At 32.6% G+C, this 27,150-nt stretch overlaps 2 protein-coding genes across 3 annotated transcripts in view; one reads left to right on the top strand and one right to left on the bottom strand.

The window, feature by feature from the left end:
• The window catches only part of mRpS9 (mitochondrial ribosomal protein S9), a 90,436-nt gene that overhangs the window by 29,299 nt on the left and 33,987 nt on the right, over positions 1–27,150 (bottom strand). The gene's annotated exons all lie outside the window — the stretch shown is intronic.
• wtrw (ankyrin repeat domain 61 water witch) overlaps positions 1–27,150 on the top strand; it is a 46,734-nt gene that overhangs the window by 3,290 nt on the left and 16,294 nt on the right. The window contains exons 1-2 of one of the 2 annotated variants that reach the window (XM_075290019.1): positions 21,022–21,126; positions 25,641–25,950. In XM_075290019.1, coding sequence (XP_075146134.1) covers positions 25,835–25,950 — 116 coding nt within the window. In that variant the 5' untranslated portion in view covers positions 21,022–21,126; positions 25,641–25,834. Of the gene's footprint in view, positions 1–21,021; positions 21,127–25,640; positions 25,951–27,150 lie in introns of those variants that run through there. The other variant, XM_075290020.1, reaches the window with a different exon arrangement.

Below are 27,150 nucleotides of genomic sequence, written 5' to 3' on the forward strand. Positions count from 1 at the left end.
AATTTTATTTCTACAGAAAATGTTTGAAAAACTTTATTTTTATAGAAAATTTTGTCAAAATTTTATTTCTGTAGAAAATTTTGTCAAAATTTTAGTTCTATAGACAATTTTGTCAAAATTTTATTGCTATAGACAAATTTGTCAAAATTTTATTTCTATAGAAAATTTTGTCAAAATTTTATTTCTATAAAAAAATTTTTAAATAGAAAATGTTTGCAAAATTTTATTTCTATAGAAAATGTTGTCCACATTTTATTTCTAGACAATTTTTGCAAAATTTTATTTCTACAGAAAATGTTTGAAAAACTTTATTTTTATAGAAAATTTTGTCAAAATTGTATTCCTATAGACACATTTGTCAAAATTTTATTTCTATAGAAAATTTTTGCAAAATTTTATTTCTACAGAAAATGTTTGAAAAACTTTATTTTTATAGAAATTTTTGCCAAAATGTTATTTCTATAGAAAATATTGGCAAAGTTTTATTTCTATGGAAAATTTTGAAATAGAATATTTTGTCAAAATTTTATTTCTATTCTTTGTGAATTTTTTTTATTATTTTTTTATAGACAATTTTTGCAAAAATTTTATTTTTATAGAAAATTTTTGCGAAATTTTATTTCTATAGTGTTGCAAAATCTACCAAAACATTAAGAGTTCTACCAATCTACCAAACAGTAAAAAATCAACCATTTTTGGTAGAATGCCATAGAAACATGCTAATCTCGAAGAAATGATGTATTGTTCTATTGGAGTTAGACAAAAAAATCAAAATATCTGATTTTGACGTTGACCCAAACATTTATGGCGTATAAGTAACACTCAAATATATAACACGTATACGCTTAGAGAAACAACATCACTTATGCATTTAATATATTACTAATACGTCCCATGATCCATGATCATTTAATTGAAAAAACAATATGTTACTTTCTAGAAATTGTTAAACTGTGTAGAAATGATAACCTTATAAATTTGCATTTAAAAATGTTATCTCAAATACATTAGGTTCATTTGCAAAAATAAAAATCCCCCAAACGTATTATTACACTTAATTAAATATCTATGTTTATAAAAACCAAAATCAAAATATGATAAATTTATAAACAAAATGTCATCATGAATTTAGCAAACACCCTCCTCAATTAAATTGCTTGATGTTGTTGATTGATTATAATAACGAGTTGGCATCATCATAAAGGACGTCAACCAAAACTCAGTTTCTTGTTAGAAATCCAATAGCGTAATTAACTCAAAATATGAACTGGTACTTTTAAAAATCATTCAAAACTTTCCGATCATAAAGTACAAAATGTTACTGATATTGACCATTATACGATGTCGTATATTGAGAAATATTTCTTTTTGCCATTAGTAAAATGATTACTAACCCAGTAAATACAACAAAAGACCGATTAATAATAATTTGTTGTTGTTGACGAAGACAACAAAAACATCATCTTTGTCGTATTCTCTCATTGCTGTTGTAGTCTTCGTAGTTTTTTGTTTGAAAATAAATCTTAAAAGTTTTTTTTCTACATTCAATTTGAAGACATCATCATTGCGCTTTTTTTTTTTTTGCTCAGGTTCAAGGGCAAAGAATGTGGAAAAGAAACCCCAGAAAGATTAAGCTCGGAGCGGCAATATCATAATCGACCAATGGAAAATGATGCGTCTGTAGCTAGCTCATAGATAGTAATCCCCTCCCACAATATCTTGGCGTTGTGATAATATTTACGAATATCAAATCAAATATTATGAGACATCTTATATCAGAGCGTGTAAATACACTTGAAAGAAAAGCAAGATCAACATTTCACTACACACCCACACACAAACACATTCATAATAATGGTAGTAGATATGGATGGATCTAGTTAGTGAAAGAGAAACCGTTCGTTCATTTTCAGAAGACATTTTCTTTACAATTAGAAGCTGTAGAGAAAGATAACGCAGAAATATATTAGTATGGAACGTTTGGCAGATATTCGCATACTATTTGTTTACGCAAAAACATGAAGAAGGGAAACACCATTGTCCGGATAATATTTGGAAAATCGGAATAATATGATTGGAGCTGTTTTTGTGGCCACCACATAAAATTTTCACCGCAAACGTGTTCAAACCAATGAACAGTAAAGCCCTCGAATAAGTTTTCTATACTACCCTGGAGTTTCGGTGAACTCTTCAAAAATTGTTGTAGAACCCTGGTTTTAAATATTCTTTAAGTGCAACTTCTATGTGTTAATACAAGTTACACAAAGCGAGAGTCTCTGACTTGAAACCAATACGAGGATTGATTTTTATAATTCGGCATTAGATTTTGCAAAATTTACCTCTCCAACTAACAGGAACTTCACAAACTTTATAGAAATACAATTTTGACAACATTTTCTATAGAAATAAAATTTTGACAAAATTTTCTATAGAAATAAAATTTTGACAAAATTTTCTATAGAAATAAAATTTTGATAAAATCGTCTATAGAAATAAAATTTTGAGATAAAATTTTGCAAAAAAAAATCTATAGAAGTAGAATTTTCAGAAAATTTTCTATAGAAAAAAAATTTGGACAAAATTTTCTATTGAAATAAAATTTTGACAAAATTTTCTATAGAAATAAAATTGTGACAAAATTTTCTATAGAAATAAAATTTTTACGTAATTTTCTATAGAAATAAAATGTTGACAACATTTTCTATAGAAATAAAATTTTGACAAAATATTCTATAGAAATAAAATGTTAAGAAAATTTGCAAACATTTTCTATATAAAAATAAAATAGAAATAAAATTTGGACAAAATTTTCTATAGAAATAAAATTTTGAAAAAAAAAATCTATAGAAATAAAAATTTGACAAAATTTTCTATAGAAATAAAATTTTGAGCAGATTTTCTATAGAAATAAATTTTTGACAAAATTTTCTATAGAAATAAAATTTGGACAAAATCTTCTATAGAAATAAAATTTGGACAAAATTTTCTATAGAAATAAAATTTGGACAAAATTTTCTATAGAAATACAATTTTGACAACATTTTCTATAGAAATACAATTATGACAAATTTTCTATAGAAATAAAATTTGGACAAAATTTTCTATAGAAATACAATTTTGACAAAATTTTCTATAAAATAAAATTTTTATCAAATTTTCTATAGAAATAAAATTTTAACAAAATTTTCTATAGAAATAAAATTTTGACAAAATTTTCTATAGAAATAAAATTTTGGCAAAATTTTCTATAGAAATAAAAGTTTGACAAAATTTTCTATAGAAATGAAATTTTGACAATGTTTTCTATAGAAATAAAATTTTTCTCAAAATTCTACTTCTATAGAAAATTTTGTCAACATTTTATTGAAAAAATGTATGTCTATTGAAAATATTCTGAAAATTTTATTCTATTGAAAATTGTCTCAAAATTTTATTTCTATAGACATTTTTCTCAAAAAATGTGAAGCTTTGGATCAGAGCTTCCCAAATGGGGGGGCACCACGAGGTTCCAGGGAGGGCGCAGCGTCATTTTTGGTTGAGCAGGTTTTGTATCATTAAATTTGTTAAAACAACACTAATTGTTAAGTTCAACATCAATAATATACTACAAAAGAACATACCATTCGAACATTTCGATATGTTCATTTATAACCACAGTGAAAAAAGAAAAGAAGTTACATGCAATTCTATAATTTGTTGTGGGTTTCCCATTATTAGTCGTTCACTTTATTTGCAACGGCTACATTTCTTGCTAAAATATCAGAACCAGTACCCACCCAGCAAAAAAGCGTCGCCAAAAAAAGTAGTGAAAATGTTCTTTTTGGATCCGGAAGTGGTGCAAAATTGGCACAGAAGCGATGATTTTAACATGGGTTTGTCATACTACGGATGTCCACAATTTCTACAGCCGTTGCACTGAATTTGCATCACTTCTTAAGGTGTGATGCGAATCCAGTGATTTGGATGTGAATTAAGAAATTTTGTGATATTTTGACGAATAAATAATTTCTAATTTTTTTTTTTATTATTTTTAATGCATTATAATGCTTGTCTGGAACGTTTGACATCAAATATTTTAAAAAATTCGCAATTTTTCTAGAAAGGATTTAGCTTTTTTTCAGCAAAATATAAATAATTTGCACTATTTTATTAATTTTTAATCTGTTTTTAACCCATTTGAAATAATAAAACTTTAAATTTCCCATTAAAAATGTGAAAAAACGAGTTATAAAAAATTGTTAGCAGATTCCAATACTAGGGTTGCACAATCCCGAACATGCAACCCTAATATTACTATACTCCTTAGTTTTTTGTTTTACGGAAAATTTACCTAACACTGTTTGAAGGGACATTCATATAAAGAATATGTTGGTAATTAAGAATGAATTCTAACTAACAAGTTCGAAGCGGTATTACTACAAATATATTTCTCATCTCTAGTTTCTGAGACTAGCATAGTCTAATATGTAATGACAAATATTTCACATTAAATTTTAAGATGGAATGAAGGAGAACCAAAGCGGCACAAAAACAAATTAAGATATAAACAAAGACAATAAAATGTAAACATTAAAGTGGCGCTACAAATCAAATGAAAGAAAACGACGTCATAGTCTCGTTGTCTATTGAGAAAGCAGCAAAAAAGCTGTAAAAATCTATCTACTATTTGACCGGTTAAAACATGGACAAAGTAAATTGGTTACAATAGAATTTGAATTGTGTTAAAATTAGGATGGAAATTTAATGAGATTTTCATTCTCTTGAATTTCCATAGAAAATAATTACGAATAATTTATTTAAATAAAACAAATGATTCAGCTTGACGAAATCAACGTTAACTTAATTTTTATTAGTGGATTTAGTTGTTTATTGCAGTTTAGTTCATTGCTGTAAATGGATAAAGGGAGCGAAAATTTAAAATGTGAAAAAAAAGCTTGTAACAGACTGCACTGAAAAATATATGATCGTAAGTATGAAATACAAAAAAAAAAAAAAAATAAATACAAATGCCATTTTTACTTAGCATAGAAGGCGCATTTCTCCAACAATTTTTTTTTAGCCAAAAGTTGATAAAAATTTTTATTGGAGACGTTTTATCTTTAGAGTTAGGTTAGGTTAGGGGCAGCCCGACGTATCAGGCTCACTTAGACTATTCAGTCCATTGTGATACCACATTGGTGAACTTTAGTGTTAAGTGACCCATTTTGAAGTGGGTGTCCTGAAAAATTCCTTAAAATTAATGAAATGATATTTAAATTTTGCAAAAATAGCAGACGTCTTCCATCTGTATTTGAAGCCTTATTTTAATCTTTTTACTTTTGTCAAAATGGAATAATTTATACTAGAAGGCGAATTTGAATTCCGAATTTTTGTTTAGTGTATATTAAGGACAAATTTCCTTAGAATAAAGACATTTTAATTAAAAGAAGGTTCATAATATTTTCTTTAATTATATTTTTCTTTATATTTAGGACACGAATCTTTGAAATTTACGTCCCTCCGTTGAAATTGTATGCCTTTGTAGTAACGCAAATTTCTCCTAAAATAAAGAAAAACATTTTTGATTTAAAGAAATCATCTTTAAATTAACAGAGACATTGAATCTTATGATTAAGATAAAAAACTTCGAAAAATTGTATTGAGGATTTTGCATCTTTGGTTTAAACTTTTTTTAATTAAGAAAACATTTTTTGCTTTGGAATATCTGTAACTATTTGGATGGTCTGTTAACATTTATTTGTACATGTACACTAGTGCTCGACCGAAGAGGGTTGGCCGAAGCCGATGTTCGGCAAAAAAGCAATAATCGACCGAAAACGAAGCCAATTATTTTCCTCAAATTTGTAATTAAAGAAATTTGGTGTGTTTTAGTTCAATATTAGAATATTTTTTCAACAAATACATAAATACAAAAATAAAAGGTAATTCAGTCCAGTACTCGTAAAGGGTGATACGGTCAAAATTTGGTCAATATAAACTTGACGTATTTCTTTCAATTTTGCATTTAAAAAACCTGAACACCCCTCATTTTGAAGGTTTGTGTGTGTAGAATGTTGCTCCTATTTTGATTTTGGAATTCACTCTTAAGTTGTCAAAATGCTGTCCAAGCAAGAAGAGCAGCGTATCAAAATTTTGCTCGCGCATCGCGAAAATCCGAGCTACTCGCACGCAAAGCTGGCAAAATCGCTAAAAGTTGCCAAATCAACCGTTACAAATGTAATTAAAGTGTTTGGGGAACGTTTGTCGACAGCCAGGAAGTCTGGATCGGGAGGAAATCGAAAACCGGAAGCCGCTGAGACGACAAAGAGAGTTGCCGGTAGTTTCAAGCGAAACCCTAACCTCTCTCTCCGAGATGCCGCAAATAAGCTGGGTGTATCGTCTACAACCGTGCATCGAGCCAAAAACGAGCCGGACTATCGACTTACAAGAAGGTAGTGACTCCAAATCGCGATGATAAACAAAATACGACGGCCAAAGCGCGATCCCGGAGGCTGTACACGACGATGCTGACGAAGTTTGACTGCGTGGTAATGGACGACGAAACCTACGTCAAAGTCGACTACAAACAGCTTCCGGGACAGGAGTTTTATACGGCAAAAGGAAGGGGAAAGGTAGCAGATATTTTCAAGCACATAAAACTGTCAAAGTTCGCAAAGAAATATCCTGTTTGGCAAGCCATCTGTACCTGTGGCTTGAAAAGCAGCATTTTCATAGCTTCCGGGACTGTCAACCAAGAAATTTACGTGAAAGAGTGTTTGAATAAACGTCGGATGCCTTTCCTGAAGAAACACGGTTGTTCCGTACTGTTTTGGCCTGATTTGGCATCTTGCCATTACGGAAAAAGGCCATGGAGTGGTACGCCGCCAACAACGTGCAGGTGGTTCCCAAGGACAAGAACCCTCCCAACACGCCAGAGCTCCGCCCAATTGAGAAATACTGGGCTATTGTCAAGCGGAACCTAAAGAATAACAAACAAAATTGCTAAGGACGAGCAGCAGTTCAAGGCAAACTGGCTTTCTGCGGCGAAGAAGGTGGACAAGGTGGCTGTACAAAATCTGATGGCAGGTGTCAAGCGTGAGGCCCGGCAATTCGTATTTGGAAAAGCGAAAGCCTAACTGAATATTTTCCTGAATTTTATACTAATTGAACTTGAAAAAGAAATTTAATTTGATTTTTTAAATAAACGATTTCACGCATTTAAACGCGTTTTCCCTTAACCAAATTTTGACCGTATCACCCTTTAGTTTGATATTGTAATGACAAAAAAAGGTTTTTTTTATAATTTTGTTACGTATTACTTGTACTGGGTGTTTTGACAGAGACAAATTCAACACTTGGACAATTCAATATCAAATAAATTATTCAAAAAGCTTCGGCTTCGATTAATCGACCTCTTGACGCCGAAGGCCGATTCGTGGTCGATTATCAATTTTTGGCCGAATGACGAAGCGGAAGCTTCGGTCGAGCTCTAATGTGCACCTTTGTAAAATATATCGTACTGTACTGTCTTTATATACTGTCTTTATTTTTTCTTTATTTTAATGAAGCATCATCATGGCTCGGATTCAAAATCCTTATGGCAAGGTCAAAATTTTTGAATTCAAGTAATTTATTTTTTGAGTGTACACTGGAAAAAATATTAACCTAATATGAAAAATTATGCGAACTAAATTTTAGGATACGCAATTTACACAATATTAAGGACATTTTTATTTTCAATTCTTTATTATTAAAAATAAGTACATTTTATGTTTAATCTTTGCTTAAACATTTTTTCCATTCAATGTAGGATACGAATCTTGGAAATTTGGTCGTATGTCTTTGAACGAAGGAAATTTTTCTTTAAAGTAAAACAAAAAACATTTTTGATTTAAAGAAATCGTCTTTAAATTAACTGAGACATTGCATCTTTAGATTTAAGACAAAAACGCATCAAATATAGGCTGCGTTCCACAATGCAGTAAAACCACTTAGAGAAGCTTTGAAACACCAGCATTACTTAGGTGGGATAATCCACCGCTAAAAAACTTTTTGGTGTTTGGTAGAAACTGGGTTTGAACCCACGACCCTGTGTATGCAAGACGGGTATGCTAACCATTGCATCACGGTGGCTAAATTGACATTTGTTTGCAGGTGAATACAATAAAAGAAAAAATTACGTTTCAAATCGTTAACGAACGGTAACGAAATGACACGGAAACGTTCACGAAAAATCAAAACGGAATGTTCACGGTTTCGGCAACGGGCGTTCACGATTTCATGAACAGCTTTCTTTTTTTTTTTTTGCCATGAAAAATTTTAAAATATTCGTTAGACGTTCTTTTGGCAACTCCGTCGGTAGTGTAATGTGCTAAGGCGACTGTTAACGCGTATGGAGTAGATAATCCAGGTTCGAGTTAAGGTAGCGGATTTTTTCATAAATTCGTAACCATTACATTTTCAGATTGTGAACGCTGGTTGTTGCTTTGACAACGCATGGTGTTATTTTATAGTTGTCAGTTTGACCCCGTCTGTTCTCAGTTTGACACCACATGTGTTGTGATTCACTTTCAAGAACGGATAGTTTTGAAATGAGCATGCCGTTCATGATTTTTTCTATGGGTTTTGTTTTATTAATATATCGCAAAAGCAGAATGAAAATTCCTATCCTAATTTTCATTTTATTGATCCTAGATTTAAAGCTAGGTAGATCCCTAAAAAATTGCTTTATTTTAAAGAAGCTGCATCTTTGGCTCGGAATCAATACCAAAATCCTTAGTAAACTTTTCCAAGTAAGCTTTTCTTGAGTATATGTGTAGTCCACTAGAACGACAGTTAGTTGGTCTCCAGTGGGTACTAGTTTGCCGAATGTAGACGAAACGACATAGAAACCGTCTAGAAACGGTTTTTTGGAACAATCTGGTTGGTTCAAATGAAGAAAATAATCGAGAAGGTTCAGCGGTTAAATCTAGAAGTGCCCATATGTAATAGGTATTTTTGTTAATGTTGTATCACAATGGGCTGAATAGTCTAAGTAAGCCTGAAACTTAATCGGAATGCCACCTAACTTGCGGTTGCGCTCGTTGTCGGAGTGTGCAAATGCGGAACGGACACCTTTCTCAGCCAAAAAAAAAAAAAAAGAAATCATACAGGATCTAGTCTACGCGAAAACAGTTATGGCGTTATGATGTGATCATAGAAGTTGTCACTTTAAACGATTTTTACAGGATACGTTTTAACTGATACCAATTCCTTTATCGCCATACCCACTGAAAAAAAAGCATACTCGGTTCCAAAGATTTTGTCTTTACTTTAAAAAATTTGGTATTGATTCCGAGCCAAAGAAGCGGAGAATACAAGTAAGGATACTTTTAAGACACAATTCTCTTTTAAATTTAGGTTTTGTGTACTTGCTTCTAGGAAGCAAATTTTAATTTTTCGCTTTCTCAGCTTTTTTTCTTCATATGCTATCAAAGTCCTTTAAAAACGAGTTAACGGCAACTTTATTTTCCAAATTAAGACTCGACTTCCAGTAGAAATTATGCTATGTTTGAAGTAAAAAACTTCTTTAAAATAAAGTTTTGAAAAACATGTCCTATATTTGAACGATTTTTTGCTTTGTAGTCAAGATGCAAAAAGACAACAAATTTAAAGACAATTTCATTAAATTTAAAGAATTTTTCTGAATTATTAAAGTTAAGTTGACCTTAGCCTATAAATTTTTTCTTTCATGTTAAGATACCAATTTTTAAGTCAAATTACTTAATTATAAGGACAATACGACTTCGTTGAAAAGTTTATCGACTTTTGGACAAGGAAAATAACTTTATTTTAGATAAATGCGTCTTCTATGCTAAGCAAAATGTGTATTCGTATTGTAAAGACATGAAATCTTTGACCTCACGACAATATTTTTTTCAGTGCAATTACAGGATTTCCCAACCATTTTGTTTTCATATGATTATAAAATCTTTTACTTTTTTGTTGATAACTTTAATTAAGAAATGCCGTTTATTTAATTTGTATCCAAAGGAAAGAAAAGAGCAAAATTAAAAAAAAAAAATGAGAATACGATATGAAAGGAAAACAGATTGCTTCTAACGCCCATAGAAAGATTATTCTGGTGTATATATAGTAGAATGGCGAACGATATTTAAAAATTGCTTCTTCTATTCTTTGGTTAGATTGTTGTCAATTCATCTCTCGTTGTTGTCACAGTCAACCACTTTCAATTCAATAACAATGAGAAAAACTCAGGAATATACCAAGAAGCCGGCGAAAGGGGGATAGACAATGATGATAGTGATTTATAAGCGATCTTCACACTTGAAAATTTTCATTCAACTCTATGAAGATTTTGTGTTCATTTTGTTTTTTGTTCTCATGTGAATAGATCACCATATCCACATGTAAAAAAAATATTATCAGACGAATACGAAGTTCTCTTCTCGTCATAGTATTGGAGACAATTTCTGAGAGGATATAAGCTAGAACAGAAAACGATTCATGCCAATTTTTCAATTTGTTATCACTCCACTCCAGCATAAATTAAGACGTAAAAGGACCACCAGATATCGTTGAATGTGGTATCTTTGGAGGTTATTTTACACCATCTCCTGGTACTGATCTCCCGACGATGTCTAATGCATCTCCTGACATTGTAATTGGGACATAATATGATTAAATATTTGCAGGATCTGATGGAATTGCTAGTGACCCACAGACCATTGCCAACATAAAAACATGGATTTTGTGTCAATGTATCTGTCAAATGTATTGTCGTTTGCTATCATGGCGGAAACTAGCATGTTTGATAAATTTCTGAATTAAAAACAAGTAAGTAAAGTAGAAAGTCGGGCGGGGCCGACTATATCATGCCCTAAACCACCATTACAGAATTAGTAATCATAAGCATTTGTGGGGTAACATATAGGTCTGGGAGATAAACCGCAGTTGCATATTTAAGAAAATTAAGGGGTACATGTCTATGGGTGCTTTGTATCAATCTGACTATAGCTCATAGTCAATGTTGCCAGGGAAAATGTTCGGTTTACCCTACAAGGACAAAAAAAGTTCCCTACTTCCCCATACACGGACGAAAAAGACTGTTGGGTGTAAAAATTATATGTTTGGGTGTAAAAATTATATGTTTGGAACTCAAATTTGTAAACACAATATTTTTAAGTGCAAGCATATAATGTTCATAAACTATCATAACATGTTTGGGACATATATGTTAATATGTTAGAACATATTATGTTTGGGACATAAAATGTTTGTAAATATATGCTTGGATGCAAACATATATTAATTTAGAAATAGACTATAAACATATATGTATTTAGAAAGAGAGACATAAAGTGTATGCTGGAAGCAAAATAATGAAAGTAACCAATTGGCGCCTTAAAAATATATATACAAAAAGAAAATTGCATTAAAGATTGGAAAAATACTATGTGTGAATATAAACAAGTAAAAATTTACAAATTTGTGTAAATTTACAATATGTGTGAATATAAACAAGTATAAATTTACAATTTCGCCAAAAATTGTATATGCTTAAGTAAAAATATTAAAATGAGTATTCGGAGAGAAAATTCATTCGGAACCAAGAGAAAAGACATTTGAAGAAAGAGCATGAGTTGTGTTTATCATTTTCGCATTACGGGCAATTTTTTGGTTTCGTCAAAACAAATCGGAACGTAGGACGAGTAAGTCAAAATATTCAAACAAAGGTAATTAAAGGGATCATGATAAAAACTAACGAAAGGGCACTATACACTGAAAAAGAGCATGCCCGGTTCCAAAGATTGTGTCTCTATTTTAACAATTTTGGTATTGATTCCGAGCCAATGAAGCCGAGAATTCAAGTAAGGATACTTTTAAGACACAATTCTCTTTTAAATGTGGGTTTTGTGTATTTGACTCTTTTTTTCATATGCTATAAAAAGTCCGTTAAAAACAAGACGTCCAGTAGAAATTATGCTATGTTTCACGTAAAAAACGTCTAAAAAGTTTTGAAAAACATGTCCAGATGCAAAAATGCAACAAATTTAAAGACAATTTTATTAGTTTTAAGCAATTTTTCTGAATTATTAAAGTCAAGTTGACCTTAGTTCAAAAATTTTTTCTTTCATGTTATGATACCCATTTTCAAGTCACTTAATTATAAGGACAACACGACTTCATTATAAAGTTTATCGACGAACGTATCTGGAATATACGTAAAAAATATATGTAAAAAAAAAAATAAAAAAAATGGTGTCGGTCGGAGCAGGGACCGAACCCAGGACCCTTGGCATGCAAGGCGGACGTACCAACCACTGATCCACGCCGCCAACAAATGTATGTTTAACAATGTTATGTTGTTAAACAATGTTATGTTTGCATCGGCTCGTGGGCGCCGCAAGCTATGCTATATAAATATGACTTATAACGATAATTATCTCTTGATGACCATAACAGCTACGTAGCCCAGTGGTTAGTGTGCTGGCTTACAAACTGTGTGGTCCGCTGTTCGAATCCCCGTCCGGCAAAAGGTAAAATTAAAAAAAAATATAAAATTTAATAATTTCTTCTACAATGTTTGTATTACAGAAAAATGTGCTAAGAACAAAAACTCGTGGAAGTGAGAAAAATGTGAGGGAATATATAATTAGGCAGAAAAAAAATTTGAGCACAATCTTCTATGGGAGAAAATTCTTCTAAGCATATTATATTTTTGGGTTCAAAATGTTTCCAAACATATTATATGTTCACATAATAACATATAGTTTTTTGGAAGACAACATTATTGAATTTGGATGGAAAAATACATCATGTTGGAACTTAGACTACCCAAAGATATTATATTGTTTAGACCAATATGCTTTCAAACATATTATATATTGGAAGAAATCAAATATATAAATGTTTGGGCAATACCCAAAAATGTATATGCTTGAAGCAAAATGTGTTTGGGAGTATATGTTACAGAAGCGATTTTTTTGAGGGTGTACATAGAAAAAATTCCACAGAAATAAAATTTTGGAAAATTTTTTATAGAAATAATATTTTGAAAAAAAAATTTTCCAAAATTTTATTTCTGTGGAATTTTTTCTATGTACACCCTCACAAAAAATCGCTTCTGTAACATATACTCCCAAACATATTTTGCTTCAAGCATATACATTTTTGGGTATTGCCCAAACATTTATATGTTTGATCTCTTCCAATATATAATATGTTTGAAAGCATATTGGTCTAAACAATATATGTTTGGGTAGTCTAAGTTCCAAACATTTTGTATTTTTGCATCCAAATTCAATAATGTTGTCTTCCAAAAAACAATATGTTATTATGTGAACATATAATATGTTTGGAAGCATTTTGCACCCAAAAAATTTATATACTTAAAAAAAATTCTCCAAAACAATATTGTGCTCAAAATTTTATTTATTTATTTATATATTTACAATCATAATGAATTATGAAAATAAACAGGTAATATAGGTGCTAACAACATATGTTTTCGACCTGAATGCTCAAAATTTTGTTTCTGCCCAATTGTATATTCCTCCACATCTTTCTCACTTCCACGAGATTTTTTAGTTCTTAGCACCTTTTTCTGTAATACAAATATTGTAGAAGAAATTATTCAATTGTATGATTTTTTTATTTATTTTAATTTTACCTTTTGCCGGACGGGGATTCGAACAGCGGACCACACAGTTTGTAAGGATCAAAGAAGTAGCTGATCAATTGCCCAAGGAAAAATAAAATGTTAATTTTGTAATAACAAGCAACAACCACCAACTTAATTCAATATCGCTCCCTGTTAAATAGCGCTCCAAGCTACTAAACACATATATGTTTATAGGCTATTTCTAAATTAATATATGTTTGCATCCAAGCATATTATATTTACAAACATTTTATGTCCCAAACATAATATGTTCTAACATATTAACATATATGTCCCAAACATGTTATGCTAGTTTATGAACATTATATGCTTGCACTCAATAATATTGTGTTTAAAAACGTGTGTTCCAAACATATAATGTTTATAGCCAAACATATGAAAAACAGTATTTTTCATCCGTGTAGCAACACTGGCTGTGTTGATATTGCACCTACGGAGTTAGTATGCCACTAATATTGAGTCCATTATTAAAAAAGAGAAAATCGTTAAATTAGTGTGGGTAATAAATACAAATTTGTAAAAATCGAGCAATATTCTAATGTAAGAGCTACAAGTACGTATAAATACGATCGGCTAGTACATCAAAATTTGAAATTTGAGTAACATTGGTTAATAAATAAGAGTACTATGGCCAAATTTGGGAAAATCGAGCGATACATATATATGGAAGCTATATCTAAATCTGAACCAATTTGCATAATATTTTGCGGGTTTGATTAATACCACAAAAGGTTACCTTGTGCAAGATTTGAGTAAGATCAGTTAAGAAATGAGGTCTGTATGGTCAAACATACGGTTATTAGGGGCGAATTTTTCAAAATCGGGTGATACATATATGGGAGCTATATCTACATCTGAACCGATTTCGATGAAATTTTGCACATATAGTTAGTACTATAGAGGACTGGATCTAGCCAACTTTTAGTAAGATCGGTTAATAAATAAGGGTTCTATGGCCAAATTTGGGAAAATCGGGCTATACATATATATGGGAGCTATATCTAAATCTGAACCGATTTCGATGATTTTTTGCACATATAGTTAGTGCTATAGAAGACTACATTTAGCCAAATTTGGGTAAGATCGGTTGATAAATAAGGGTTTTATGGCCAAATTTAGAAAAATCGGGCGGTACATACATATGGGAGCTATAGCTAAATCTGAACCGATTTCGATGATTTTTTGCACATATAGTTAGTGCTATAGAAGATTATATTTAGCCAAATTTGAGTAAGATCGGTTGATAAATAAAGGTTTTGTGGCCAAATTTGGGAAAATCGGGCGATACATATATATATGAGAGCTATATCTAAATCTGAACCGATTTGGATGAAATTTTGCAGACTTGAAGGGCGATGGAAAAGATTTTTCTTTTGCCAAATTTGGTGACGATCCGTTTGAAAAAACGCGCAACGTGACGCCATTTGTCGAAATCGGGCGATACATATATATGGGAGCTATATCTAAATTTGATCCGATTTCTTCCAAATTCAATAGAGTTCGTCCTTGTGCCCAAAAAACTCCCTGTACCAAATTTCATCAAAATCGGTTAATAATTGCGACCGGAATCCTGTGAACAACAAATACATGGACAAACAGACGGACGGACGGACGGACACCAAGCGCTAGATCGACTCAGGAGGTGATTCCGAGTCGATCGGTATATATTTTATGGGGTCTAAAATCAATATTTCTGGTAGGCACATTTTTTGGCCGATCAAACTTATTATACCCTGACCACTATGTGGTTTAGGGTATAAAAAACCACGAAACTAATACAAAAAACTCGCAATTTGACGTTTGGCCTAAACATTCAAGTCTTGTTTCTTGTATGCTCATCTATATTTTCTAATACCTTATATTCAAACAAATTCTTTATGTTAGAATTTTTTTGGAAACTATAATAACAATTTCCTCAAAAATATCTGAGTTTCGATTGCTATTCATTAATTTTAGCATTTGTTTTTTTTTTTTTATTGATACACTAAATGAAAGATTTTTTGTGCAAATTTGTTAATTTTCTTATGGCTCATTGTAAGTCAGAATTAAATTTTGTATCCAAAAAATTTATAGCATAAACAAATGCTAGTATAATAAACTGTTGTACTATGAATTTATACTCTAATGGTTGATGTTAATTAATTGCAGGTTTTTGTTCCTATTTGATTTAAGTTCTAGGCAAAAAACGTGCCTCGACATTAAGGTTGCTCGCCGTAAATTTAACACATTCTTCATTTTTTTTATATAATAGGCTATGTCAATTTTTGTTTAGTTTGGAGTGTGACATTCCATTAATTTCCAAATCTTTTAAGATGTAGCAGATATCTAGATTGCATCAAATAAAATCAAGTGTAATGAAAGTTGCATCTCTCTTAGGCTTTTCATTTCATCAAACTGCTTTCAATAGTCTAAACTTGTTTATACCCTCCACCACAGGATCGGGGTATATTAACTTTGTCATTCCGTTTGTAACACATCGAAATATTGCTCTAAGATCCCATAAAGTATATATATACTGGGTCGTGGTGAAATTCTGAGTCGATCTAAGCATGTCCGTCCGTCCGTCTGTTGAAGTCACGCTAACTTCCGAACGAAACAAGCTATCGACTTGAAACTTGGCACAAGTAGTTGCTATTGATGTAGGTCGGATGGTATTGCAAATGGGCCATATCGGACCACTTTTACGTATAGCCCCCATATAAACCGACCACCAGATTTGACTTGCGGATGCTCTTAGAAAAACAAATTTCATCCGATCCGGTTGAAATTTGGTACGTGATGTCTCAAACAACCATAAAAAAATTGGTCCATATCCACTGAAAAAAACAGTGAACCCGCCAGAAAGAAAAATTTTGGTTGATTTTAGAAAATTTTAACTAAACAGTATTACAAACGCTGACATCACGCCGATATCACAAAAATAAGTAAATATTTTTCGACAAATTCAAGAAAATTTATTAAAGTTAATACATTTTGTTCACTTGTTAAAGAAAATGTTGTAGTTTGAAAGAACAAGTTGGAGTTAAGAATTGCAAGAATGTCTTTAGTGCCATACGAAGTTCACGATGGGCGGATTTGTAGTAAAATTGACAAATTTAAAGAAATAATGAACTATTTTGTAAGAAGTACGAATTTAGTAAATCTTTATACTCCAAATGTGTATAATGTTTTCCCATTTTTTAGTTCATTTAACTAACGTGCGCAAAAAATTATTAGAGTAAAGGAAACTTTCTCCAAACATAATAATTCCATAAACTAAAATAAAGTTAAATTCGCTTTAGTGAAATTGAGGGTTCACTTTTTTTTGAGTGTCGGTTCATAATTATATAAACCGAACCATTTGGAGGAGCAAGAGGTCCGATCCGGTTAAAATTTGGTACGGGGTGTTAGTTTATGGTCTCTAACAACCATTTATATAGCCCCCATATAAACCGATCCCCAGGTTTAACCTCCGGAGCCTCTTGGAGGAGCAAATTTCATCCGATCCGGTTGACATTTGGTACGTTAGTATATAGTCTCTAACAACCATACAAAAATTGGTCCATATCGGTCCATTATATATAGCCGCCATATAAACCGATCCCCAGATTTGACCTCCGGAGCCTCTTATCCATATCGGTCCATAATTGTATATAGCCCCCATATAAATCGTTCCTCAGATTTAAACTGCGGAGTGTCTTGGAGGAGCAAAATTTATTCGATCCGGTTGAAATTTGCAAAAATTGGACCATATTGGTCCATAATTATAGCCCCCATATAAACCGATCACCAGATTTGACAGCCGGAGCCTCTTGGAGGAGTAAATTTCATGCGATTCGGTTGAAATTTGGTACGTTGTGTAAGGATATGGCGCTAACCATCGTGCCAAATTTGTCCCATATCAGTCTATAGTTATATATAGCCCCCAGATAAACCGACCCCCAATCACATAAAAATTGGTCCATATCAGTTCATAATTGTATATAGGCCCCCACATAAAGCGGACCCCGTATTTCTCTAATAACCACGCAACAGTTCGTATCACTTCATAATTATTTATAGACTCCGCTATATATACCCATCAAGAACTGAATTATATACGTACTTATTCGGCCTTTTTTTGTCTACTAAAATTCCCGTATGGACGATCTTTCAATTTAGAAGATGTTTAAGATACCTTGCCATCGAGAAGTATTATCACAGCATAAGTAACTCGATAGTGGATGACAGGGTACATAAGATTCGGCCTGGTCGAACTTACGGCCGTATATACTTGTTTTAACTGACTTCGTCCTCCGAATTTCATTAAAAAGTTAATTGTATCAATTAATTTTTTAATTAAAAGTGTTAGAATTTTCAATCATTGACTTAATTAACTTAATGTTTCCATCTTGATTATAATTGTATCAATTAATGTATTAATTGATACAATTTTCAACTTCAATCAACTTTTTAATTGGAAATTTTTTGGCGATATTTTTTTCTGTGTGACAAAACAAAAAAAAAACACCCTTGTATGGATCGTATCACGTATGATTTCTGCGCAAATGCAGCTGACGAATTTCTCACTTAGCTTGATATATTCGAAAATATAAAGAGGGTAGAATAGATTCCGAATTCCAGAGGATTACAATATTTCCAATTCACAAAAAGGCAAATATCTTTTATGAACACTGGCAAAACTATTTATAGGAGTGCTTAAACGAATCCGTGGAAATTATGTTGACGAGCACAGTATACTCGTATTAGTGGAACAATATAACATATCAGTCATTATATTTGCAAAACTGCTGGAGAAAAGAAGGTATACGCATTCTCCGTGGATTTCAAAGCTGCGTTCGATAAATTATCACGACACCTACTTATTTATAAACTGCATCATATCGGAATTTCGTACAAATTTATTAGCATAATTGAAACTTTATGGAGGAGTACACAATCAGCAGTTTAGAATGGTGAAAAGTTGACAGAGTTATTTGAGATCGATCAGATCAGTTCTAAAACAGGAATGTCTACTATCACCTTTATAATTCGCTTCATATATAAACAATTTGCATGAATCTTTGGAATGGAAGGCTAAATATAGAAGAACTCAATGTAAGATTAAGAGTATATTGCTTTTTAAACTGGATTTCATCTTTTCTTGCTTCAGAGCGCTATTGATGTCAATATAGCATGATTTTCCAATATTCAACATGGGAGTTTGGTAAAAAACAATAATGTATTATTATATATTGAGTTATTTCAAGAAATAAAATTCAAGGAAAAAAATTTTTCCACGTGACAGGCAACAATAATGTCTAATGGTTTAAAATTCTGATAATCGATAACAACACTATAACATACCATTCTCCGCCAAGGATTTGGAATAGATTAATTTGACGACATGCCGCTAGCCATCACAGTTTTCCGTCGCGTTTTTTGGGCTGGCTATACACATAAAGCAGGATTCTATCTATCGATTCCCAAGAATTAGATTGTAGCCTGAATATATATTCACAGCAATATTTGTTGGAATATTATATCTTAGCCAATACTTTAGTTTTCGGGTGACCTTTGCACGATGTTAAGTTTTTAGTTTTTGAGAAAGGTCCAACACCTACTATGCGCCAGAATGTAGTGTACCGTCATTCTTTCTTTTTCCAACAATAACGAAAGCTCGTGTGGTCTAACTACCGGGTGGTTTAATCCGATGGACAGTAGATGCAACATTGGTATTAAGGGCATATGTAGATGACGGAGATATACAAATCGCCCGGCTATGCCACCATATTACTATGTTGGGATTTATTTGAAGACGTAAAATCCTTGATTACGTTTTTGTAACACAAAAATCTGTTTCGCCGCCAAGACTTTACAAATTTGAAATATTTATCTGAAATTTACCATTTTGTGAATCGAATTATTAGTAAAAGAAGAAAATGGGTAATTCGTTTAATAGAAACATTTTTAAACGAGGGTTTAAATGCTGAGATTCAAGTAAACTTTTTATATTGATGAGTCCACATTTAGTAAAGCTTTGTATAATCGATTTTGGGATTCACAAATTAATTTCATGTTATCATAACAATTTTTTTTTGTTTTGCAAAACAATAAGCATGCTATGTCTAAATAATTTTAACTAGAGAATATCTTTTTTTCTCTTCAAATTAATTATCGACAAAATTGTTGAAATAAAATAAATTAAAATAAAACAAAAAATCTCATACATTAGCATTGAAACGTACTGTATTATACCCTGTCATGTAAAAAACGTGTTTATATATTTTTTTGTTATAATGTTTAAAACAATTTTCCAAATTGCAAAAAAAAAAACAAAAAGATACAAATTCTATAAATAATATTTTAATTATAATCTAACAATGTCAAAATTATAGTATGTGGTATAACGTTACGCTATTACACTGGGTGACTACTATACACGGCCTAATGAGGATCCTCTGAACATAGCAAATAACCGGTAATTAAAAATAGAAAACTAATTATCAGATTGCCAAATGATAGTGAAACAATACAAGAAAATACAGTATAATTACGAAACGTAAAAGAATGTAAGAGTAAGATCAAGGGTTACCCTGAACTGATAGGATTCGCATTGTCTAGGTTCCAGGACATATCCGAATGAGAAAACTGACGAAGTGCATACAATTGAAACTACGATTGAACCCACGACCCTTTGCATGCAAGGGGGACATGCTAACCATTCCGTGGTGTAATGGCTAGCTATGTTGGTTATGTTATAAAAATATCCCAGTTTTTTTTTTTTTCAATCATTACAGCCATCATCAGCGATATTCAGATAGTACTGCAACTGACACAGCTGCCAGATAAACTCTTTTTCTATACCCCTCGAATTCGATCAAATAGTTTTGGTTTCTCCACACTGTTCCCAAATAATCAACAATGGTTGCTTTTTTTTTGTTTTATTAGATAAAGAAATGTGTCTACTAGATCTTCTGCAGTAACGTTCTTCCGCTGTTTGAGGATAAGGTGGTTCGTTGATAATTATAATGATGAAGATCATGATGGATGCTTTTGATGCTACTGCTGATTATTTGAGATAAGAGTAGAAATCAAACACATGGAGAAGATAAAACAAAAAAATTCGCAAAAAAAAAAGAAAAAGTTAAACACACAGATATGATTAAATTTTGTGACGCAAACATAGTTCTCAATGAAAACAAAAAGACAACGACGCTAATTTAGGGAAAGCCGCCACAACATCAGACAATTGATGCTCGCCGTTACAAAATCGTTGTTATTTTGTTTTTGTCCCGAAAATTAGAAGTGGAAATGAATGAAAATTAATTGACATTGAGAAGTGCGAGGAGCTGGTTGTTCATCAAATAGCCGTTAAAATAGCGTAATTGTAGCTGTTAGTTGTGTGAAAAACGCTTTCAACAACGCACGAAAAGCGGATTGAATTTTTTCACTCCCACCATAAAAAAATCGAAGTGTGGCGGCGATCAGCAAAAACCGAAAAGGTGCTAATAAAGTGGTACTAAAATGTCCATGCATACATACCAAAAAATCTTTCTCTCTCAATTTCAAATAAAAACAAAATTTAAGTAAAACAAAACAAACAAAAAAAAAACAGAATGTATGGATCATGATCAAGTGTAACAAAACCAAACGCAATTATTTGAGAGGGCGTAATATGTTCGACTCCCTATTGCGGTAATTCAATCATGTGTGAAACTCGAATTACGATCATCTCCAAAAACCAAATCAAATCAATGTTATTACGATTATTATTATTGTTACCGACAGCAGTTCCGCTTCCATGAGATAAAAATAACAACTCTATCGAATTTCCAAGTAATTGTTATTATTTGATCAGAGGAATGTTTTTACAGAGTCTATTTACAAAATTATAAAAATGTCCAAAGCTAAGACACTTTTGAGATAACTGCATTCTATGACACAATAGGGACACTGATACAAGTAGAGTTTATTGTCAGACATTTGTGATTCGAACGGAAAGATGTGACCGCAATTAGCTCAAAATTTTTTAAGGATTTGATGTTAATGATATCAACTTCAAAGAAGTCGTATTATGTGGACCATAAATCGGACAGCTAGTATGTATTGACATTGAGGAAGCTTTCAACTACACTAAATTCGAATGACCAGATCATTGAAAGTCATATGCTAAGGAATATAAGCATAAATTGTGGATAGCATCATGTGCTTGACCATAGCGTCCAATGTAGAGTGGGGAACTCCACAGGAAGGTATTTTATCGCCACTACTGTGGGTAAAAACTAAGGCCTACTAAGTATTCTAGCTAAAAGGGATTTCAACCTGTCTGTTACGCAGACGATGTTATAATACTTCTTTAGGGAATGGATCCTCTGCAGGAGGTATTTTATCGCCACTACTGTGGGTAAAAACTAAGGCCTACTAAGTATTCTAGCTAAAAGGGATTTCAACCTGTCTGTTACGCAGACGATGTTATAATACTTCTTTAGGGAATGGATCCTCTGCAGGAGAGCAGGAAGGGTCCTGAGGTTGCCTTATGACTGGGCAAAGTCCATCGGCCTGAATATTAAACCGGAGAAGGCAAAATTATGCCTATTCACTAGAAGAGCTAAAATTGTCCAATATATCGAACCAATACTTTTGGGGCAAGACGATATCAGTGTCTGGTGAAATAAAATACTTATGAGTAACTTTAGATAGTACACTGAATTGAAAGAGCCACATCAGAAAGAGGACTGAGAAAGCCTACAGATGTCGGGCACTGTGCAGAAGAGCATTGGGCTCTAAATGAGGCCCGAATCCAAGTGTAACGTATTGGATAGCTAAGAAGGGATTTCAACCCGTCTGTTACGCAGACGATGTTATAATACTTCTTCAGGAAACGGATCCTCTTTAAGAGGGCAGAAAAGGTCCTAAAGATGGCACACGATTTGGCCAAATCCAGGGGCCTGAATATTAACCCGGAAAAGGCAGAATTATGCCTATTCACAAGAAGAACTAAAATTGCTATACAAAGAACCGAGATTTTGGGAAAAATGATATCAGTGTCTGATAACATAAAGTTCTTATGAGTAACTTTAACCAGGAAACTGAATTGGAAGAGTCACATCAAAGAGAAGACTGAGAAAACCTACAGATGTTGGGCCTTGTACAGAAGAGCTTAATGAGGCCCGAATCCAAAGGTAACGCATTGGATAGCCAAAATGGGACTTCAAAATGTCTATTACCCAGGCGATGTTATAATACTTCTTCAGGAAACGGATCCTTGCAGGAGGACAGAAAGGGCCCTGAGGATGCCATATGACTGGGCAAAATCCAGGCGCCTGAATATTAATCCGGAGAAGGCAGAATTATGCCTATTCATTAAAAGAACTAAAATTGTTCAATATATCGGAGCGAGTTTTTATGGGCAAGACGATATCAGTGTTTGATAACATAAAGTACTTATGAATAACTTTAGACAAGTAACTTAATTAGAAGAACCACTACAAATAGAGGATTGAGAAAGCCTGCAGTTGGGCTCTAAATTGGGCCCGAACCCAAGGGTTATGCATTGAATAGCTAAGAAGGGATTCCAACCCGTCTGTTACGCAGACGATGTTGTAAAACTTCTTCAGGGAACGGATCCTCTTCCGGAGGGCAGAAAGGGTCCTGAGGATGGCATATAATTGGGCAATTGGATATTGAATTCAAAGGTGACGCACTGGACAAATGAGTGGGTGATAAGACCTGTCAGAATTGATCTTATTACACGTCGATTGTCTGGTGGACATCAATGGAGAGGAAGTCCAACATAGATATTGTACAACGGGTCTAAGGGACGTCTTGGCATAACTGATATAATAAGAGAGACGATGGGTGAAATGGCGCATGCCACAACAATCCATGATCGTATACTTGAGGAGTCCATAGCTGACATTAAGATGATTCTTGGATAATGGGACCCCAGAAAAGATGCCAAAGGGAAATAAATGATATATCAATAGATTGATGATGGATGAAAGGGCGGAACTGGGTGTATATGTGGAGAAACCAGACACAGAGATCCTATTCCGATTGCCAGACCACAGACCGTCTTGGAGACTTATGACCTATAGATTCAGATTCAGATCAAAAGCGTAGTCTCCATGGCTGCCATGATGATTGAAGATGTTGGGATAATGGTCGGAAACTCGAAACATGACGAACTTTCAAAGGATAATAGGAAATACGATGGGTGAAATGGCGGATGCCGCAACAATCCATGATCGTATACCTAAGGTGGCCATAGCTGCCGAGTATGATAGTAAAATTATTCTGGGAGAATGGTACTCCAGAACAGATACCAGAGAGAATGGTACTCCAGAACAGATACCCATATTTGATCAATTGAAATACAATTGATCAAATATGGGTAAGAGGACGGTATATGTGGAGGACCCAGACACCGAGATCCTATTCCGATTACCGTACTGAATATGTTAAATGGCTCGGAAATAACAAGAAGGCATAAAACGGAAAATGTTCACAGATTGCCTGAGATCAATAAAGGCAATAGCATATTTACGGTCCATCGGGAACTTCAACATATTTTAACATATCTCTCACCCAGTTTTATCGTTTTGCGACTTTAGTCGCATTTGCAACCTTTCTGACGTCATGCGACTTTTTTAAAATATGCAAAATGTGCGACTTTATTCGCACAAAAGAGAAGTGATTCAATTTGAAGCAATTTTTATAAATGGTAATTAATCGCCGTGCGCTTTACATAGATTCAACCGCAGTTTCGACCAAACAACAAAATGTGTTTCAGCAGTGGATGCTGAGTGTTTCAAAGCTTCTCTAAGTACTTCACCAGAATGTGAAACGCCGTTTGAACTCGGCTATAAAAAGGAGTTCACTTGTCATTGAGCTACACATAGAAGCACTCATTAATAAGAAGAAGAAGTAAATCACGTATAGTATCATAATGGATACCTAACCTACGATACCTAACCTACACGGTGTTTTGGTTTGTTCAGTCGTTGTTTTATTGCATACCATTCTAGATCCGTTCTAGTACCAAATAATTTTGATAATTATCACAAATTTTTACTGGAAGTCATTAATTTACTTTAAAAAGCCAGCAATAGATTGTCAGAGAGAGAGAGATCAAATGTGACATTTTAGAAATAGATAATTTGCAATTTTTTGCTAGGATTTTTTTTTGCCAGAAAAAATTTACAAGAGTTTGTCATAAACAAATCATGCGTGCAATATATTGTAACAGAGCCAATAAGAAGTGTAGTATAAAAATAAATATTTTTATTAATTTAATTGATTTAAAAGCTTTAAATTGGCTGATGGTAAATTGGTACTGGATGGCGTTCGCGTACATTTCTGCTAATTTTAGAAGAGATAAAAAAAAATCCATTTAGGTTTTACTGGATTTTATGTTATAATAAGTTGGTAAAATATCTTTTTATGTTAAAGGGACCGTTCCTTTATTGTTTTTGTGTTGTTTTATAGAACATTTTTTGTAATAAAAAAACTTCACAAATGTAAGCGACTTTTTTATCATTATGCTACTTTTTTGTGCGACCTTTTTTTGAATTTGCGACTTTTTCAAAATTTCCAACGGTATCACTGCTCTCACCCCTTTCTCACCTGTAATACAAAGTATTCAGAAGACATGGCATAAATTTCACAAAAGAATACAATGCCTTTATTACTGCATACTACTGCATTTTTTTATTACATCATGCCATGTTGATTTCTACTTCCATAGATTATTTAATAGTTACTCCATAATTATGTATATTACATTATTAGAATTGCTAATATTGAAAACAAAACAAAAAAACAAGATGCCTGTAATACAATCCAAAATCATATCGACATCTGTGCAAGTGCAAAATTCTTTCGAAATCTGAGAACTCGATATAATTAATACGAAAAAAAAAGATTGATAAGAATTTGTGTATAAATATATAAAATTACAATTAATGTAAATTTACAATTGTTTTTTTGTTTTTCTACTTTTATTTTTTTTATTTAGACGTTCCATCTCAAATTCCAATTGATTTTGAATGCATCACAAATCAAGGTACGAGGTTGGACAAGAGAAGAAGACCTATCAACAAACCATACTGGTGTTACCACAAATACTGAGAGCAAAATTACTAGAAAAGGCTACCGACAAAGAAGAAGAAGAAGGAATAGCAGAACAATCTTTTTGCCTTCATAGTAGCCATGGAGAATCTTGGTTATAAGGAGGGCTCCACTAAACCGAGACGTATGACACGCTCCATTAGTGTGGTGAGCAAAACTGAAGCTGAACAACCTTTAGCTGGTAACAATACAAGTCGGTGAGTATAATCATACAACAAGTTGAAGAGGTTTGCTCAAATATGTAAAAAATTATATTATTTACAATTTATAACAAAATATTTACTATGTACTAAAAACAAAATTCGTTGGCTTTTAATTGAATTTATTTTTTTACCAATGCCATAATAATTCTATGTAGTCTTATTAAAAACTTAGTTCTTCCTAGTATGGCGAATACAAGCATAAAGATGATTTCTTTAAATTAAGAATGGTATTTAAAAAAAATAGTTATGAATTTCCCCTAATCAATGAGTGCTGGGAATATGCCAGAACTTTGTTGTTAGCACCTAATCTTTTTATATTTATTTTCATAATTTATTATGATAAATAAATACATAATTTATACAGCTTCTGTAAATCTGCAACATCCTACGGCTCTGCGAGAATTTCCGCCGGCAGTCGGTTAAAATCTACTCTAAAACCAAAACACTTTCGATATAATTTCCCTCACGGTAGATGATCGTTGAGCTTCTATGCAGTGGATAATTTGATCGATGATATTTAGGAAAATGTGTGCTCAATTTGACCTCCAAAAACTTCTCAAGGGACGTTATCAATGGTCTTCCGATATTTGAATGTACGCGAGTTGTATTTAGCCCTTCTCAGCGCACACTTATATCACCCTAGTTGTCAGGAAATCTAATGATGTTTTGCGCAATTAAAGAGTTTATTAAGTGACTTTCTCATACTTATTAACTATTTAGGCCATAATGACTCTTCAATTAGAACCATAACAATACTCCGTTTTTTTGTCGGGAGAAGTTTTAAGGCAACACATGTACCCTTATAAATCTGGAATTACCATAGAACCATTAGCCCAATTCTGAATATTCCCTAGGGAATGTGTTCCCTGGGAATTCATCCCGGGAATAAAATCCTCCTATTCTAAACAGTAGGAGAAGGGAATAACATGGGAGAAATAATTCAGAGTATTCGAAGTCAGCTGTTTTACTTCAACTGTTTTATTTTAATAAATTTTTAATATTAAAATTTTGAATCTAAATTGTATTAAATTGATGCAAAAGTTGAGTTGAACGCGAAAAAAGTCAAAAATGTTTGGTGCCGTGTTTATGGTAGTAGCTGAGGAGAGGTGTATCAACGTAACAAGGTCTAAAGGATAGAAAGGAGAAAGCTACGCGATGTCATTAAGCCACTTGAGTTGCCTGAAACGTTGTAAC

This window comes from Haematobia irritans, chromosome 1 (assembly GCF_050003625.1).
Source record: "Haematobia irritans isolate KBUSLIRL chromosome 1, ASM5000362v1, whole genome shotgun sequence".
In the NCBI taxonomy this organism is placed as follows: domain Eukaryota; kingdom Metazoa; phylum Arthropoda; class Insecta; order Diptera; family Muscidae; genus Haematobia; species Haematobia irritans.